Below are 19698 nucleotides of genomic sequence, written 5' to 3'. Positions count from 1 at the left end.
ACCCTCAACAAACAAGGTCCTTATTACCTGTTTTCCTTTTGCTGCTGAAATCTGAGGGTTCAGCCTGTGGTATTTTAAGCCTACTAAAAGTCAGGACTGCTGGGGTCCTGCCTGACTCTTTCCTCTGTACCTGCACCATCCCTTGTGCAGCTGGCTCGGGGAACTGAGATAGATGAAAATGAACACTGCTGAAAACAAAGCCATTAGCTTTCGGCTGGGTGTCCTCACATTCCTGCTGTCACGGCTCAGAGAGACACCAGAGTCAAATGAGGCCAGACTGGTCACTCTGCTTCCATCAGCATTGGCCACTCCTCCTGAACTTCTCCATAGGCAACAGTAACACTGGTCTGGCAGCTATTAAGGTTGTAAGTACTTGTGAAGAAGAAAATAGAAGCTTGCTGTTGTTTTGAAGGAGTGCCCTCAGATACCTGGGTAACAGAGGCTCCACAGCTCAAGGGAGGGACCTCTAACAGGTCCACTGCAGCAAACAAGAACCTAGGAAAGGCCACTGGAAATCCTTCTGAAGCATATTGCAATCGCGCTGCCTCTCACATGGCCCAGCTGAATGGCAGGTGACTTTCAATGGCAGTCTGTGTCATTTGCTCTCTAGCTCATTTGTTATCAGTATACGACCTAAGAAAGGAGACACCTGGCAGTGTAAAACACAACGCCTTCTGCTGTTACGCATAAAGAATAAACCTCATATTGGTGCACCATGTGAATGTGGCCACACAATCAGGTCAGACTAGGTGCATCTAAAACTACTGGTTTTTCAATGCCATTTTGAGAGTCCAGAATGATTATAAAATGTCCATGTAACAGCCTAATCCCAAATAAGTTACAATACAGAAAAGGGGAAGGATGGGTCCTGTTGGGGATCTGAATGACCATGACAGTATAGACTGCGGAGAGAAAGGCCTGGACCTGAACAGGTGAATGCTCCATTTAAGTAACCGAAGAGGAAAGCTGGGTGATTCCAGCTGTGGTGGGGATAAGGCTAAAACAATCCCATCTGTTAATGTTGAAGCCTGATAACTGAGTTCGCTCCTCGTGATGGCCTCACCCTGATCAAGGCAAATGGGCTCCAAAGCTGATGATGTCTGTTGCATCTCTGAACAGCAGATGCTGGAGCCTCGAATATTTGTAGGGCTACGGCTGCCAGTTAGTGAAGGCCCCTCAAAATTTTTGCTGCCTCCAAGTCTTCCCCTCCTTCTTTAAACATGGTCAGTTCTGGTCATGTGTATCGAATGAGCCAGCAAAAGGCCTTTTTACAGCTTCCAAACCTTCACCCCAGCCTCATCCTAAACAGACAATAAGCCTCATTAAGCAGAGAATAGCTTAAGCTCCATCCATCCTTCCTTCGGAGGCTGTGCAGCAGCTGGGCCCGCCCCCACTAGAAACAAAGCCAGTTGTTCCAGGGAACAATCCTTATCCCCACCTCTTTTTACTGGCTCTAAGGCTTCCCGTTTTTTCTGTCTCCAGTAAAAGCTGCTGTCCACTGCCTTCTGGTAATTACAGGCCAAAGATTAAATGCATGCTAATAACATGAATGAAAAATGCTCCTTCAGACAAACGTTGCTTTACTGTGAGCTGCATTCCAGGAACGCTCAACTATGCCTCAGTTTTGGAGTCAGAAATTACCCAGAAATTGTAAAGCCAGAATCCCTGTGCATTATACTCCTCCTACTCATCTGCCAGGGCAGGAACCAGGCAAGACCCCTGGAATACAAGAATATTGCTCACATTCTAACATTAATCCTCTCACTGTCTGTTCTGTACCAGTGTTCTTCAAACACTGTATTTCCTTTCTCTGGAACCCATTTCAGGTTTTGTGTCAGCCGGCTCCCCTGCACGCATCCATGAGCTCTCACAGGCTCATATATGGAACGATGTCTGCTGTACCAGTGTGCTGACCTCAGAAATCCGCAAAGTCCCTTCTAACCCTGCTCCTGCAATTACCAATACACTTTTAAATATAGATTCCATAATTTCTCTCATTAACCTCTGCAGACAAAGTATCTCTCCACTATTCTCCTTTATAAGTAGCCATGAGTCACGTGAGGTTTTTTGCCGGTAATATCACAGAAGTTCACGCTGCAATTGAGAAGCAGTATCTAAATCTCTTTCAGAGACTCCACTCAGGTACTGTCTTCACTGAAATAGTAAAGCCCCGTGCCAACTCATTAAAACCCTTAATGCATTTTGTCTGAAAGCAGCTCATTTATCAAATACCCTGTATCATTGCCCTGTTTTCATTGTTATTTATCACTCTACTAACATTTGTCTTGGTGCAGGTTTTATCAGCACTATCTTATGTGTATTTTCAGAACACACATAAAAATGTTGAATTGCTCCTGGCGTAGAATCGTTTCCTGTAGAAACTCATGATGAATTTACCAAGTCAGTAAAGATCTGTGTTAAAAGCTTCTTATGGTGCTATAGGAATGTCAAACACAGCCATTCAATTTACTGTTGCGTGACACTGATGGAAAATTAAATACACTATCTCTATGCCGTTCCTTCTATTAGCCACCCCCCACCCCAAATTATCAAATTCCTCTACTAATTTACATGCCACAAAACTATCCTTTAATTATTTCTGGTTTTAAGGATTTTACCTGGAGCTAATGTTATGCTAACTGCTCAACAGTGCCCCAAGTTGCCTTGTTTACTTTTTTCATCATACTGGTGGAAGGTAAGAGAAACTTGAGAGAAATACTCATTCCCTCAGGAAGGATGTTCTGCAAGGCAGCTCCAGTTTGCTTTAGGAATCAGTAAAATAAGAGGTGAGGTATGCTTTATCTGACGATCTAGGAATCACCACAAACTTGAACCTGCCTGCTCAGCAGGCATTTTATTGATGGAAATGCCAAGATGTCAATATTTTGTAGCCATTCCGATCAAACCTTTTACTTCATGCATCACTGTTCCTCCATTTCTGAAACAACTGAGGGTGAAAATGGCCGCCTGTTCTCACTACCATGCTAACAATTTCATACTCTTAAAAAAGTGCTGCTTGTGAGCATGAAGCAATGGGTGTGTGCATGCAGGTAAAATTCAGACCATTTCAGACCCAACTGCTGAAAAATTCCATCTCAATGGTACATTAAGTCCAGCTACTACTACACTAAAAAATTCACAGCTCACTTAATCGCAGAATCCTAACTCTGCAAAAGCCTTTGTCTGCATCTACACCCAACAACAACACAGCCTCAAGCTCTAGTACTCTCCTGCGATGTGCCATCTGTAGGGGAGGGGGGAACAAACAGCTTTTTGAATCAGGCTTCCAGAGCTTTTGAACTGGGATGCCAATTTTTCACACCAAAATAGCGATATACATATAGTGCTGCTGGACCCAAACTTTCCAAGTCTCTGCTGGTTGCAAGCAGGTTATCCAGGTTTTAACAGCACTTGTATGGGCATGTACCAGCCCTCCCCTCCCCCTACTTTTATTTCTTTAGGCTACAGCAGATCCAGCTAGGCTCATTTCTACTTTTGCATGCAAGCTGGTGACTTGCAAACGATTTTTTTTGCACATCTAGATGCCTGCCTTGGCTTTCACAGTGACACCATTTAGACTGTCAAGTCCCTGAGACTGATGTTTGCACTTAGAAGCAGCACAAAAGCAGCACCCACAGGACAAAAAACACTGGCCTGCCTTCCTTCTCCTTGAGGGCCTGCGTGGGTTTCACCCCAGACCCGGACACCCGCCGGCTGCGAGGCCCTCAGCGGCTGAGGGCGCTCTGGCTGTGGCAGGGCCCTGCGAAGCAGCTGGGAGCAGGCGGGAGCGCTCTCCGCGGGGGCAGCCCGCTGGCAGTGCCCACCACGCACACCCCTGCTGCCCCGCCGCCCCCGGCAGCCCCCGGCCAACCCCGGGGCCCCGCTCCTAGCCCCGGCCCCGCTCCTAGCCCCGCCCCAGCCCCAGCCCCAGCCCGCCAGGCCGGGCCGGGCCGGGCCCCACCACCATCCTCCTCCTTCTCCTCCTCCTCCTCCGCCCCTCAGAGCCTCCTCCGGCCACCCGCACCCCCCAGCGACTGACGCGGCCGCTCTCCATTGGCTATTCCAGTGTGCGAGCGGCCGGCGCCGCCAATGGGCGGCGGCCACGGCGGGGAACGCGCGGCTCGTGGGCTGGAGGGGCGGGACGGGCAGGCTCTAGTCGCGGCGGCCGAGGGAGCGGGGAGCAGCCATGGGGCCGCGTGCGGCGGGACGTCTCTGGTGGGGTAGGAGCCGCGGGCGGGGCGCGGCGGGGCGGCCGCTGGGGGGGTGGGGGGGCGGCCTGAGGGGGGGCCCCGGCTTCCCGGGCCCCGGCTTCCCGGGCCCCGGCTTCCCGGGCCCCGGCGGGTGTGTGGGCCCGTCGCGGCGGGAGGGAGCTGGGGACGGGCTCGGGGCTCCCGTCTGTCTGCCGCTCGGGGGGGGGCGAGGGCTGTCGGCCGTGCGGGCCGCTCTCCCGGGTGGCCGGCGGCGGAGCGGGTGACCCGCGGGGCGGGGGGCAGTGCCTGCTGTGGCATTTCGGCCGTTGCAGGGGAGCGGGGGTTGTGCGCCGCCCCCGGTTGCTCGGTGGGTTATCGGAGCGCAGGTAGACGGCCTAAAGATCCCAGCAACAAAAAAGAATAAAACGGTGCTTATCTCTCACCCTAATTAAAAAAAAAAAAAAAAAAAAAAAAGCAGCTTTGATTTCCAGTGAGCGGTGGCGTTTTACTTGCTTAGCTGTCCTGACATGGGATCTAGTGCTGTCAGGGCAGTAGGAAAGTACTGACTGGAGGCGAAAGGAGGAGTCCGCGAGGAATTAATTGTACTTCCTCTTCCCCTGCCGCTGCTCCTGGGTCGTCTGTGCCGAAGGAAGGGGTAAAGCTGCTCAGCAGGCCCGCTCGGACCCCTTGCAGAACTGCTGAGGGTGCGGATAGCACTGCCCAGGCCCGAAAGGTTTCACCAAGCGACACACCACATGGCAGGGGTGGGTGAGCTTCAGCGCACCGAGCTCTGCTGCAGGAGGAGGAAGTTCACAGTCATAATCATCATCATCCCGGAGCAAAAGCTTTTTTTCACAGATCTTCGGAGTTACAACTTGGCTTTTCGATGATGACTAGTAATATCAGCATGGAGCTGCCTTAGTTGGTTTGACAATGCTCCTGTCTTTGACTTACATTGAAAAACAACTTTTGAAATCAAAACTATTTGAGATTTTTGCCTTAGTATCAAGGACATGTTTTCATTTTCCTGGCTTATATGTTTGTAGGAAAATTATATTTTTATTTGCTAAAGATTAATTAAATGTTGAATATTTCACTATAGAAAGGAAAATTATGCCACCAGTTCATGAGTCATAGTTTAAAAAAAATAATGCAGTGGTCCATAACTAGGTGAATTTCACCATGTGCTTTCTTTTGTGAGTTCAGTTTAGCAGGTGTTTTTGCATAAGCTAGAACTTCTCTATTTGAAGTGACAGAAATGGCTGAGTGAACTCTGTTCAGCTTCTGAATGTATCCTGCCAGAGATCTCTTTAGGTGATGTCAAAATATGCTGCTTTCAATTTAATGGTCTCGTTCCATCTAGGGCAGGGTTTCTCTCTTGAGAGTGACACTAACATTCAAGTAGCTTTTTTCCATCCTTATTTTCTTGCTCTACCCCAGCAGCAGCTGCTACTGTAGGTCACCGTAACATGCTGTGACAGCCACAGATTGCCTTGGAAGTCAGTTGATCAGTGCTGATGAAGTACTGTTTGTGTGTGGGCATACTGAAGGGAGAGAGCCAATCTAACGTGTAAATCTGGTGGTGGAAGCCAACCAGGATCACCCCAAAAGAAAAGGGTTGGGTCCTAGGGCTGGAAGAAGCCATTAGGAGAGGCAGTGGTGCAATGTATAGGGCGCTGGGTTGCAGAGTGGCGATTCAGTCCTGCCCTCTGGTTGGGTAACCTGCAAGATGTTACTTCTGTCAGCTTCTCCCACCTGCAGAATAGCTGTGATGAAACTGGCTTTTCTTGAGCAGGACTGATAAAGCGTAGGTGATGCCGTGCAGTCTGTGTACCATGTGCTGTAGAGTTTCTACACCACTGAACTGTATCTTCCTCTTACCTTCAGTCTTGAGAGAGAGTGTGCAGTTTCCTATGCAAGTTATTAACCACTCGCAGCAAGCTGTCTAATTTTTGCCTAGTTCTAACTTCGATGTCTGAGCTCTTCCTCCCCCAGTCTTTGGATTAAGAAAAGTCCTTTTCTATGTGGATTTTGTTATAGAGATGCTTGGTATCTTTCAAGTCATCTCTCAGTCTCTGACTAGGTAGAAGGAAGGTTTACAACGTTTTATGTGCAAAGCCTCAAGCAATAATAAGATCCAGAAGGGACCAAAGTATGGAGTGCTTCTTAAGAGATTTCTTTGTACCTTTTATTGATAGGTTGTTTCTTTTTTAGCTGTAAGAGTGCTTGAGTCGTTAACTGCAGAGATTTAGCTGTCTTTCTCCAGTCTGCTGCTATTGAGATAAATCAATGGTAAACTAAGATCCTTGTGAGCAAAAATGAAGGAGCGCCTTGCACTAGGAGTGCATCAAGTCTTGGTCCTAAAATCAGTGTAACTGCTGAGACAAGCTGGGACAGTCCTGCATTATGTGATCCTGTGAAAGATGTGTTTGAATGCCTGCTGTGCAAGAGATGTGGGCAATGGGCTTAGGAGTTTCTATGAGAGAGAATGGAAAGAAAACGTAGCTGATTGCGGGGATCCCTGTGGAAGTTCTGATAGTCTGGACCAGTAGTATTAGGGTAGCAGCTTTGACGAAATGCTCTCTGGAGAGCCATGGTGGGAGTGACGTAACTCCGGCTGTCTTTAGGCACAGAGAATATGTTACGTGATCCTGTGCAATCATGATTTAAGTGAGGCGGGAAGCGTGTATCTTGCCTTAATTTCCTTTTTTTTTATGGTCAAACTGGAATCCTTTTCACTTTTGTGGGGTTTTTTTGTTTTGTTTTTTTTTTCCCTCCTGATTTGCAGGGAGTGGGGAGATGATTTAGCCATGGCAACAGGAGAATCATAAATGTTCTGCAGGAATGCTGATTGCTTTGCTTTTTATTGTAGGCACAGTGAGCTGCACGTTATTTCTGGCAGTTAATGGTTTATATTCGTCTGGTGATGATGTGATAGAGCTGACACCAACTAACTTCAACAAGGAGGTCATTCAGAGTGAAAGCCTGTGGCTTGTGGAGTTCTACGCCCCGTGGTAAGAATTACAGCTATGTCTTTGCTTGCTCTTATCATGAAGGAGCAGCATAGGAGTTTGCTGCTGATCAGTCCAGGGTTTCATTCAGCTGTTGGCAGTACAGTTATCGGTTTGATGGCCTCATGACTAGCAAAATAGTTGTAGGTGGGATTCCTATTTTAAATGTCCTCAAGAGGGGAAAAAGGCAGGAATTGGTTTCAAGTTGGCAAATAGGGTCTAATAACGAGACCTTATATGCTGTTTTACTACTTCAATTCTCCTGCTTAAATTAGTATTAAAAATGACTGATCAAAGTGCACTAGGTGAGTGAGAAGGCCCCTCACTTCTGGCTTTCTGAACCTGATTCTGATGTGAAAGCACAGATACAAATTCACACTTAGAATTTCCAATTCCCATTGAAAAATACTGGCTTTTCACATCTTATTTAGTACCTCTGTCTCCCATCCTGCTCATGTCCAGAGCATGGAGTCTCTTCCATGTAAGGTCTGGTAATGTGTATTCCATCTTTGCACAAACCCTCTGTGCTATTGCCATCCAAAGCTCCATGTTCTGGAGAAAGGGGCCTTTCATTGCAACAGCCTGACTGTGTACGGAATGCCATGGTTTTTCTTTTTTTTTTTTTTTTTTTTAAATTCTAAAAGGTGTGGTCACTGCCAAAGACTAACCCCTGAGTGGAAGAAAGCAGCAACAGCATTAAAAGTAAGTTTAACCTTTCAAATGTGCTTGGGGCAGTGGATTGAAGAGAGTTTGGTTGTTTGTCATCTGGCTTGGGAGCAAGGAGGTGGGATTTGGTCCCCAAAACCATATCACTTTAATCATACTTGTCCAGCCAGAGAAGTGGCCAGTCCGAGGCACTTGGAAAGTCAGGATTTTTGTGAGTTTTTTTTCTTCTTTACAAGAAGCCATTGAATTGTAGCAGAAGCAAGTCAATTTTGTCCCTGTGAATTCCTGTTACTGTTTTCTAGGGCTGCTTTTAACAGCACCAGAAGACATTAGAATATGGCCGTCCCCCCAAAAATAGCATCTTTTTTTTTTCTTTTCTTTGCTCTCCTGTCACATGCCTCTGAAGTGCAGGAACAGTATGAACTGAATATTTGAAAACAGCTTTGTAAGCTGTTGGTGATTAGTATTTCTTTAATTACAGGAAACTTGGTCGTGTAGTGATTTGCCTGTGTAAAATATATTCCCCTTCTTAAAAACCAACCAAACAAAAAAAACCCAAACCCGAACAATTTAGAGTGTAGTTTGTCAGGATGAAGAAAGAAATGGACGTATATGGTGTTCCGTAGTTTAATGCTTTTGGGAGCATAACACCTCTCTTCTGGTGACTGTTTTCTTATCCTCCTAAACTCCCTCTCTCTCTCCAGCATGCACAGAGTATAAAATGTGTTAAATCACTGTAGAAGTCTTGTCTTAGTTTTTGTTTTTTGTTTCCACAGGGTGTGGTGAAAGTAGGTGCAGTAGATGCAGATAAACATCAGTCCTTGGGTGGACAGTATGGAGTCAGAGGATTTCCAACTATCAAGATATTTGGGGCCAACAAAAACAAAGCAGAGGATTATCAGGGTAAATGTGATGCTTTTTCATGTGTGGCATGCCTAAAAACTTCCCTGAATACAGTAATTACAGTAGCTGTCTTGTGTGGCGTTTCCTTTCTATCTAGCGCTTGTAGTAACTGAGAGACAGATGGGTGGGACTTGTTTGACCAAATTGTGCATGTGTTAGCGTGGGATAACAGTCCCACCTGCAGTTTGTAGTTGGTGGAGGTTGATAGGCAGTTCCGAAGAATTGCTTCTTTCTTTCTATTTACTGGGAGCTTGTCACAGTCACTGCCCATTGGATAAGGTGGCTAGTTAAAAAGTGGAGTGACATCAGTCCTGCTGGTTGTGCTTGAGTCAGAGGTGTTCTACCACTAGTACCATACCACTCATAGCCCAGTCCTGCTTTGCCTGAGAAATCCTTAGGGTGAGGGATTAAGTCAGGGGCCTACCTTAAACCTGCCTTTTGATGCTCTAATCATTCATTTTGCTGCATTGCAGGTGGCAGGACAAGTGATGCTATTGTCGATGCTGCTCTAAGTGCTCTTCGGTCCCTGGTGAAAGACCGTCTTAGTGGCAGAAGTGGAGGATATAGTTCTGGGAAACAGGTATTGGAGGGAATGCGCACGTGTGTTTTCAACCAGAGACTGTCCTGTGCAGGAGATCAGAGCTTGTGCTCCTGACTCAGTTCACAGAATAGTTGAAGTTGGAAGGGACCTCTGGAGGTTGTCTAGTCCAGCCCCCCTGCTCAGTGCGGGTTCAACTAGAGAAGATGGCTCAGGGCTGTGTCCCGTCAGGTTGTGAATATCTACAAGGACTGAGACTCTACACAGACTGCACTCTTTGGGCAGCCTGTTCCAGTGTTTGACCACCCTCAGAGTAGAAAAGTTTTCTTTTATGTTTAAATTCTTATATTTCAACTTAGGCCCTTTTTGTCCTTTCATTGGGCATTGCAGAGAAGAGTCTGCCTTTGTTTTCTTTACTCCCCTCCACTCAGGTATTTATAGACATGGATAGGATCCATGCTGAGCCTTCTCACTTTCCAGCTGAGCAATCCCAGCTTTCTCAACCTCTCATCCTATGTCAGATGCTCAAAACCCTTAATCAGCTTTGACCCTTGCCTGGACTTGCTCCAGTGTGTGCATGCCTCATACACTGGGGAGCGCAGAACTCGACCCAGCACTCCAGGTGTCTCACACAGTGCTGAGCAGAGGGAAAGATCACCTCCCCAGACCTGCTGGCGGCTCTCTGCCTAGTGCAGCTCGGGAGGCTGTTGGCCGCCTTTGCCACAGGGGTGCAGTGCTGGCTCATGTTCACCTTGTCCACCAGGGCCCCCAGGTCCGTCTCTGAAAAGCTGCTTTCCAGCTAGTCTGTCCCCAGCATGTACTGGTGCGTGGCGTTCTTCTTTCCCAGGCGTATCTCCCTTTGAACTCTGAGGTCCCTGTTAGCCCCGTTCTCCAACTGGTTGAGGTCATAGTCTGAGCTAGAGTTGTTGGTGTTTTGTTGTTGTTTTTTTTTTTATTTGGTACTGTTCTGAAGTTAGCTTGCTGGATTTCTCCTTGAAAGTAAGTTGAAAAGCTTCTGGCTCCTACTACTGTTTCTAAATCGTGCAGCAAGTACACTCTGACATCCTCAGTTGTCCAGATAGAAGACCTGGGTGGACTGTACCCTGTAATGCGTATTGCACTCACACATGCCTCTTTGCCTGGAAACCAGGGCACAGTGGGGTGGGGGGTTGGAGAGCACTTTGTTCTCGGACAGAGCAGAGCATGAAGAACTGGGGAAGTGTTCTCACGTCATCTTCTTAGTCAATTTGACCTGATTTCTTGAAAGTGCTGTGGGAGTAGGCTGTGTGTATTGCCAGTTCTAAAATGGGGAAGTTGTATGACCTAACACTGCCTGTTTTGTATTTCATTCAAATAAAGAGCATTTGGTATGACTTGACACACAGGAGATGGCTTGTGTGGGAAACCAATTTTGGGTGCTTCTTACGTGAGGGTCTGTTTGTTTCTTACAGAGCCGAGAGAGCGGAGGTGGAGATAAGAAGGATGTGATTGAGCTGACTGATGACAGCTTTGATAAGAACGTCATCAATAGCGATGATGTGTGGATGGTGGAGTTCTATGCCCCATGGTGTGGGCACTGCAAAAAGTAAATGAGGTTTTTCTTTGGCAATTCAGTTCCCATTAATGCTCGTTTTTGTGCAATGCCCTTAATCCCCTAACAGACCTTGCATCTCTGGTATATCAGAAGTGGGGTTTTCTGTCAGATGTTTTAACAGAAATGTGTGGGCTTCTCCTGCTTAGGGCACCTTGGTGCTGCTCTGGCTGCACTCCTCCTTAGCAGTAAAATTCACAGATACCAGTGGGAATAAGATCCAGAAGTTACATTAACCTTTTCATTCCTTCAGATGCAGGACTTCAGTCTCACTTGAAATAACCCTCCTAGCTGTCATTCTTTGCAGAGACTTTTTCCTGAGTGAAGTATGCTACATAATGTTGGAATGTGGTATAATTCTGCTAGCTCGAAGAGTTTAGCGCACTCGCACGCTTTGTTTTTCAGCCTGGAGCCAGAATGGGCAGCTGCTGCCACCGAGGTGAAGGAACAAACAAAGGGAAAAGTAAAGCTGGCTGCAGTAGATGCAACAGTCAATCAGATGCTGGCAGGCCGATACGGGGTGAGTGTGCTCTGCAGTGGTTACAATTGCCTTTCAATCTCTAGGAAGTCAGATTTCCCTTTAATGTTTACTGAAGTGTTTCTTAATCTGGTACCACTTAAATGGTTTGTGCTAAAAATAATGTTAAGTGGCACATACAATTTTTGCATAAATCATTCATTCCTGACTATCAGTAACAATATAAATAAATGGAGTGAGAGGAAAGGAATAAATCTGCATGTTGCTGATGAAGGCGGCGGTTTATTTCCGTAAGATCTTGTATAGCTTTATCATCTGAAGTGAGAGGCCTCTCCTTTCAGACTGTTCGTATGCTGGCTGGGCATCTCCAGAACTCACACATGTACCTGTACATCTTGGAGCCAGTTATCAGGGATTGCTCTGACAACATTAGCTGCCCAGATCAGCTGTGCTGCATGCCTAAAGTGAACTGATATTCTTTAATTTTTAATACAGAACAGGGAGCTTACAGTGTGCTGTTTTATTTTCCTTGTAAGTGTGCATGGCTGGCAGTCAGCAGGAACACTGAACAATTTTTGCTGAAGTGTAGCAGAGGGAGCCTGAGATCCACGAGTTGCCATGTAGGCACAGTCAGACAAACTGGGAAACTAATGTCTAATAAATAGGGAGAGTTAACGGTACTTAAGCCTGCAGTGCTTAGTGCCTCTAAATTGAGATGAAACCATTGCTGATTCCTCAGGCCTAAAACTTGAAACTGTTTCAGTGTGTGTTAACTGTGTTTTGAATTGTTGCACAAGTAGGAAGCTACAAAATTGTTCAAATTGAGTTACAACATGCTGTGAAACTTGATTCATGCAGATGTTATCTCTTCCCCTTCTCTTGCACATCAGAGTAGCAGGTAACTTCCACCATAAATATTCAGATTTGAGCTGATGGCTTAAACTTGTCTTGCAGATTCGTGGATTTCCCACCATTAAAATCTTCCAGAAGGGAGAAGACCCTGTTGATTATGATGGTGGGAGAACTAGATCTGATATCATTGCTCGTGCTTTGGATTTGTTTTCTGATAATGCACCCCCACCTGAGCTCCTGGAGGTACCTCTACATCATTTTCTCAAACTGCTTTTGCATCAAATCCTTTGCAGCAGTTTTTACAGGACTGCATTAACTGCAAATGAAACAGCCTAAGTGTGCTGCTTGCTCACTGTTTTGTAGCAGAAAGTCAGGGATGGCAAGTCTGATCATTCAGCTTTCTGTTACTTAATTCTTACTGTGACTTTGCTGTTGACAGAAAGATTATCAGAGTTGATACAGGGGAGGCACTGACAGGATGGTACCAGGGTGTCTGAATCCTTTCTTGAGGGATGAATGAAAAGTTTGGGTTCTGTGCCCCATCTGTTTTCTTACAACAAGAGGGCAGGGTTTTGTCACTTGTAAGCCATCCATTAGGAGGCGAGTGATGACTGATCTTGCTTGTTGTCCAAAAGACTCCACCGTCTTTATGGTGACCTCCGGTTGCAGCTTGATGTTGGTAGATTTGAAATGGTGATCAGTTGTTTCCAAAGCGGGGTGCATGCAAGACAACACATTGGGGTGCAAGAACGGAAAAAAAACATTTTTAAAAAACTTGTATCATTAATGAACTTCTAAAATATTTTTTTAATTATGTTGATTTCATCTTTGTCATCCTTTTAAAATGTCTGTTTTCTGTGTGCTTTATCATGTACGTAATGTTAGTACAGTAGTACGTGTATATCTAATCAATATACCGGGGCTGTGTGCTTAGAAGTTTTTTACTGGTAGGGGTGCACAAAGTTTGGACACCAGTGATGTAGGTAAATGGATTGATTTCTTTCTAAGGTAGATCACACACAGCTGGTATTGCTCTGTTAAATGTCAATGAAATGTCTTCATCTTCAGCAAATGCTGCACCCTGCTGGCTCTCCTTACACTAGCAGTACCATGAATGAAACCTACAGGCATATGCGTAGGTCTGGGCGGGCTGTTTCCAAGGACAGTGATTTTTGGGTGAGAAGTGACATCTTAGTGTGCTCTCTGCAAGCCTTATTTGGTGCCACTTAGTTTCCAGCTGCTGCAGGTCTCAACAGAAGACTTTGTGAACTCTTTGTAATTAGTCTTGTGTTGGGGGACCAGTGAAGTAGGAGAGGCTTATAAGCTTTTGTGTCAAGTTGTTTCGATGCTTATGTTTGTAGGATGGAGTCGATAGGCTGAAGTGCGGTCACAGCTGGGTAACTGAGTTACTGTCACTGACTTTCTGCCACTTTCTTCTAGATAACTGGTGAAGATGTTCTGAAGAGTACCTGTGATGCTCATCAGCTCTGCATCATTTCTGTCCTGCCTCATATTCTTGATACAGGTAGACATACAAACAAGCAGACTTCTATATGAACTTGTCACTTAAAGCACGTAGTTGTGTTTTTTAACTTGTCCAATTCTAACAAACAGGAGCTTCGGGAAGGAGTTCTTACCTGGATGTCATGTTAAAAATGGCTGAAAAATACAAAAAGAAAATGTGGGGGTAAGTGTCATTGTAGACTGGTTGTCTTGGAAAAGATGTGAGCATTTTTAGAGGTAACAGGAGAGAATTGGTATGATAGTGACTTATCTGCAGATAAGAGTTGTTCCTTGTTCAGGATGGTATATCTTTGTATTTCACTAACTGTACTGTGGGAGGAGATGCTGTGGCTTTAGAATAAACTGCTGTGGGGTTTTTTGTTTTTTTCTTCTCATCCACCTCTCAAATCTTGCATTTACAAGTAATATCTAAGCGTTAATGAGATCAGATAAAGTCTCCTTCACTCTTGTCCTGAATGCTAAAATATTAGCGTAGTATTTATCCACTTTCTTTCTTTCAGAGTCTTTTGCTGGTGGGTGAGTCTGCCAGTATGACTGTTGACTCAAAAGAAAAAAAAAAAAAAAGTAATTTGCAGTTTATTAGTTTATTAACAAGTTTCATGCTCTCAAAGAAGCAGACCAGCAGGCTTTGCCTTTTCTTCTCCTCTGAAGTGGAGGTTAGGATCTCTGGGACTTCTCTGGGAAGTGGGAGTTGTTCTGACACAGACTGCTGTGAGAGGGGGGCAAAGTGGCATGAAAGCCTTGGGGGAAAATGCTGAGATTGGCTGATTCTAGAGGTTCCTCAGTGGACTTGCTAAGCATTTTAGGAACTGAGACCTGACCAGTGAGGAACTAATACTGAGTGAAATACTGGTCTTGCAGTCTTTGGCCAGAAATCCTCTACAGTGGGATCTGGGCAGTAACCTGTCATATTTAAATCTGTGACTTGAGCCATTTCAAACCTTGCTTAATATAGGCTAAAGTGTAGCAGTTTGTTCAGATTGGTGACGTACTTCTTTTCCTGAACTGTCTTTCATGGCTGTTCTGATCCAGCTTTCAGTGGCTGTAAGCATGGGGCTGGCCTAGAGGTGCTGTTGAGGAGGGACTTTCTTCTGTTACATGGTTTGAGATTGGGACTCTTCTGTTCCCCACGGACTTCATTAACAGTTGACACTGTCAAGGGCAGCTCAGAACCCAGCTTGAACTCTGCAGGCTTGCAGGATATGTGTGACTTGAAAACTAATGTAGGGCCTACCCTAATTATTCATTTTCTGTTTTATCTTTTCCTCAAGGTGGCTGTGGACTGAAGCAGGTGCTCAGTCAGATCTTGAGAGCTCTTTGGGGATTGGAGGCTTTGGGTATCCAGCAATGGCAGCTGTTAACGCTCGGAAGATGAAATTTGCCCTTCTGAAAGGATCATTCAGTGAGCAAGGGATTAATGAGTTTCTCAGGTATGAAGTCTTTAAATCTTTCTTTAACTGGGACTGTGACTTTCTAGTCAAAAATCAGTCTCTCCTGGATCAGATGAGACTTGCACAGTTAAGAGAATTTAGATGACAAGCATTCATTGGAGTGAGGGAATGATTTCAGTAGGGATTGCAACTAATAAAGCAGTCGCTACCTAGCTGGTAGGCAGAATTAAGAAGCTGGCCGTTTAGACTTAAATGGTAATTTTAGCACAACTTTGAAAACAGTTTGAGAACAGAAGTGAGCTTTGATCTTGAAAAATTCTGGTTCTCTGGTAACCCAAGAAATGAATGGGACTTGGTAATCAATACTGTTTAATTCAAAATGATTCGTTTCTGATTAGTAGTTGGTAATTGTGAAGTTCACAGTTTTGGCAGTCTATATGGGTGCTGTTGAGGTTCTGTATGTTGCTGTTTGTCTTTCTGGTTCAGCCTGGTCCTGTCTTTCCCCTCCCACCCTCCCCTTCCCCATTCCCCTGCCATCAGCTGAACTAATTGGGGAAGCTGAAGCAATCCATCCAAAAATTCACTAGCTCTCTGCTCAGCTCGAGTTCCCTGAAACTCCCTCTTGTGTAACTGGGCAAGAGCCAGCGCTGAGAAGAATTGAATAGAGAAGGGAAATGGAGGGGAGGACAGAAAGCAGCAGCGGCACTGAAACAGAGCAGCTAAACTTGAGCTGTTCCTTAAGCATGGTCAGAGTGAAGTGGGAACTCTGCTTCTGGGTGAAACACCAGCTGCTGTAAGGTACAGAAGAGCCTTTGAGAGCTTACATTAGCAGTGTTACTTCCATGTCCTTGCTTGGAGGATGGCAGGGGACAGTCAGAATTGCAAAAGTAAATAGAACAGTCTCTCCCCATCTTGCCATAAGTACCACGTTAATTAAGTCCTGTTCCTGCTGGATTAATGGAAACAGTGCTATAATCTCTTACCTGTGTAAGTGATCAGACTTCCTTCTTAATGCCAAAAAAGGGAACGTTCTCAAAGCGTCAAGTAAAATTTAGGATTCGGATGCAAGAAGAGTAATACCAGACAGTCTGTACTAATGCATGTGAGATAAATGTCTGCTTTTCTCAGACATGGCAAATTCTCTTAAGTCTCTTATAGAGATTATAAATAGATTTTATAAATCCCATCTTGGTGAAGCCTCTCCCGTTGAGGGTGGGCGGTGCTTCCAGGACACAACAGCCAACTCAACAGCTTATATTGCAGTAGATAATTGGTTTGGTGTTGTCTTACTACAGAGCAGTGCTTGCTAGAATAATTTCTTGCTTGACACTTTGGCTCAGCTGTGCTGCCTACAGAAAGCAGTACAATCACAGCTGGTGTAGCTGGCTGTTAACTCAGCTTGCTGTGGGCAGCGTTTGCAATCTAATAGACAGTCTCAACAGTGTTGACCAAAAGTAAGGAAATCTGCACTGAGAAAAGCATGCAAATTGTAGACTCCATCTACGGAGGAATGCTTATTCAGTCTTATTTCCCTCTGATAAGAATGCAAAGGGATTAGCTCTTCAGGATTTTAACATTAGGCTATTTGAGCAAGCCCAACTAGCAAGTGCAAGATGGAGTGTCTCAAAGCAGGAGCTGGTTACCTCATACCCATTGTAACCTATAGAGCCTTAGGTTCCACTAAAAAGATCACTAGTGATTTCAAGTAACAGTTGCAGGTGACTTTCAAAACTAGAATTATAGACTCCTCTTGGAGTTGCCTTAGGTGATAAACAACATACTGTTAAAGGGGCTGTATTTGCCCATCGTTGTTACACTGCTGAGATATGAAATAGTGTAGCTCCCATGGTTTGTCTCTTTGGATCCAATTGTAAATTTGCAATGCTGCTTTAAGGGCGCTATTTTCTGCTCCTCAACTTGAAAAGCTTTTTCTTCCAGACAGTTTAGATTTGCTTCAAGAGATGAGATCTCAAATTTGACTTCCTTTTCAGCAGACACTGTTCCAGGTGGATGGAGACTGGATAAATTTCCTAAATTTAACTTTTCCTTGTTTTTTTTTTCTAAGGGAACTATCTGTTGGTCGTGGCTCTACAGCACCAGTGGGTGGTGGAGCTTTCCCTAAAATTCATTCAGTTGAACCTTGGGATGGCAAAGATGGTGAGGTAAGAGGTGGTCCATCTCTCCAAGTGCTGGTGATTTGCTAGGTTCAGAAGGGACTAGATAGAGTAACTAAGAACTGGCAATGTGCAAATTCTTGTTCTTCAAAGACTGTGGCATGTTGTGTTGATAGTTTCCAATTATCTAAATCCTGCCACCAGATTCATCATCTAACATTGTGGACAGATACTTCTGCCTAGCTGTTAGGATGTAATCTGAAATCCCATGAGGCTGAAATATGTTACGACCTATGCTGAGTAAGGGAGTTAGTAGTGTATGCGTTCAGGTGCGGAATGTTGTCGAGGCTTTGGTTCTGTAATATGCTGACCTTACCATCAAAGTCTTAATGTCAGAAAGTTTGTAAGGTAAAGCCCGTGTAATAAGTAACACAGGGATTAAGTATGTTCTTAAGGTTCAACATTGCTGTAAAAAACAGAGTTACTACAATCCTTTGATCTACTTGAGATGGAATTACAATATAGAATATGGTAGTAGTTTTGTTACAGAGTTTATCAGTATTTGCCTTATCTGAAGTATTTCTATTAGTAGAAAACAACCTTCTAGTCTAAACTCTGATCACTTGTCCTGTGCTTAATACACTCTGAGTTTCTATGAATGAAAGAGATGATGAGAGGGAGCTTTATTCTCAGGATGAAGTAAACCTCTTTCGAAGTCAGTGACATCCTGCTGTTAAGTGCTTCCAAAGGTGTGCTCAAAGCCTTTCCCTTTTTCACAGCTTCCAGTTGAAGATGATATTGATCTCAGCGATGTGGATCTGGATGACTGGGATAAAGATGAGCTGTGAGATCTTCAGGAAACTTCTTTTCTTGGGAGAGTTTGCGCAGCAGTTTGCAACCTGGTTCACAATCAAATGGATATTCCAGTGGCCTTTTTATGGAGAAATAGCACCTGCCACACTGTGCTATCTGATGCACTGCAGCAGTGAACTGTACGCATCTCAAGAAAACATTGCAGAAATTCTATGAATTGTCATAACCAGTAAACTTGATTGTATTCTGTGTAACAAATATTTTGAGGACATCATGGATATTTCTTTGGAACATCTTGGGTTTTATTTCGTTGATAGTGTGCTGTTTGAGTGTTACTGGAGGCTGTTAGTGTAACCAATTCTAAATGTGATATTTTTTTTCATGGAGGTGGAGCCTGGTCAGCTTCTGTTTCAATTAAAGAATAAAACAAATATTTTTGACACACAGTGTTAGTCTTGTGTAGAGTAACAAAGGTGCGCATGATGAAAGCTATCCCATTTTGTATGGCTCTTGAAAAATGAACCATAGAATAGAGAGGCCGGTGCAGAGGGGAGTCCTAAGCCACCACCCCCTTGCTGTGAATGGTTTTGACAGTTTGGCCTAAGGCCTGTTTAGATGGACAATCTTAGTTTAAATGCTCTTTAGTCTTCCTTTTCCTATTCCTTCTCAGGGGCTTTCTCTTTCTTTGTGCCAGACTTCATAAGATCATTGATACAGTGGAAGTGGGTCGCTGCTGCAATGGGAGACACTGGGAGCTGTTGTCTTTTGCCCAGGATTAGCAGTGAAGCTAATCCTCCTTCTAGGGCATGAGGATTTCCAGGTGCTAACAGAAAAACACCGTGGTGCTGTCTCCAGCAAATTGGGTAATAGTTTTTCACTTCCCATCTGGCATTGTTTTGATTTGAAATTGCAATTTCCTTGGAAGGGGAATCAGGATTGGGAATGGGTATGGTTACTGCTGCTTTTTTTAATAAAAATACTACTATATTTTGTTGCTCTCCATGTCTTGTGTATTGGTGTCTAGTGAAGTGACCCTCATGTCATCAGCTTGCTTATAAGTAAGGAATGAAGGACCTGGAAGTTTCCCCTCCTTTCAAGGAAATAACTTAATATGAATATTTTGTCATCTAGTGTCCGTAAGAGACGGCGTGTGGCTCATCCCTATGAAAGGCAGCATAAGAACCACTGGTGGCCAACAGTAACTTGACTGCTGATTCGGTGCTCCAACTCTAAGTCATCCCAGCAGATGACATCTAATGGAACTGTTCTGACTGAAATATCTTGGCAAAAACTAAACTTATGAGTACTTGTGACTCTAAGTCATAATACAGTAAGTTCCACAGCAATTTTGAGGATCTTTCTTCTTTAGCTTTTTTTTTTTTAAATTAAAAAAAAACTTTGGGTTTTGCTCTGATGCTTTATACTTTTTTTTAATTTAAGTTTGCTTTGTTAGAAAAACAGGACTGTATACACCTAGTAGATCCATTAGCCACTACGCTTTTTAAATTGCTTTATTTCAAGTCCAATAGGTATTCCATCTTTGTAACTTACCAAAAAAAAAATAAATACTACCACAGTACCTCCTGCCTCTGAAATATGTTTTTCTAAAACTAAGAACAAGAGATAT

The 19698-nt window shown here is 44.5% G+C and overlaps 1 protein-coding gene across 1 annotated transcript; it reads left to right on the top strand.

The window, feature by feature from the left end:
* Nucleotides 1-4186: 4186 nt before the first annotated feature.
* PDIA6 (protein disulfide isomerase family A member 6) lies at nt 4187-19058 on the top strand. Its single transcript, XM_086461580.1, has 13 exons — nt 4187-4220; nt 7063-7204; nt 7846-7903; nt 8644-8770; nt 9244-9350; nt 10760-10893; nt 11305-11419; nt 12332-12472; nt 13670-13754; nt 13844-13916; nt 15025-15183; nt 17210-17306; nt 18038-19058. The coding sequence occupies exons 1-13, from the start codon at nt 4187-4189 to the stop codon at nt 18104-18106; spliced, it is 1341 nt and encodes a 446-aa protein (XP_086317706.1). The 3' UTR covers nt 18107-19058.
* Nucleotides 19059-19698: the final 640 nt, after the last annotated feature.

The sequence above is a fragment of the Leptosomus discolor genome, chromosome 2 (assembly GCF_034619465.1).
Source record: "Leptosomus discolor isolate bLepDis1 chromosome 2, bLepDis1.hap2, whole genome shotgun sequence".
Classification (NCBI taxonomy): Eukaryota; Metazoa; Chordata; class Aves; order Leptosomiformes; family Leptosomidae; genus Leptosomus; species Leptosomus discolor.
This window is presented reverse-complemented; position numbering and strand designations above follow the sequence as displayed.

Bases quoted from the DNA above. Each gene is read 5' to 3' on its own strand.
- PDIA6 (XM_086461580.1), top strand. From the start codon at position 4,187: ATGGGGCCGCGTGCGGCGGGACGTCTCTGGTGGG. The intron at 12,473-13,669 runs GTACCTCTACAT...ACTTTCTTCTAG, and splicing joins CCCCACCTGAGCTCCTGGAG to ATAACTGGTGAAGATGTTCT. The intron at 13,755-13,843 runs GTAGACATACAA...TCTAACAAACAG, and splicing joins GCCTCATATTCTTGATACAG to GAGCTTCGGGAAGGAGTTCT.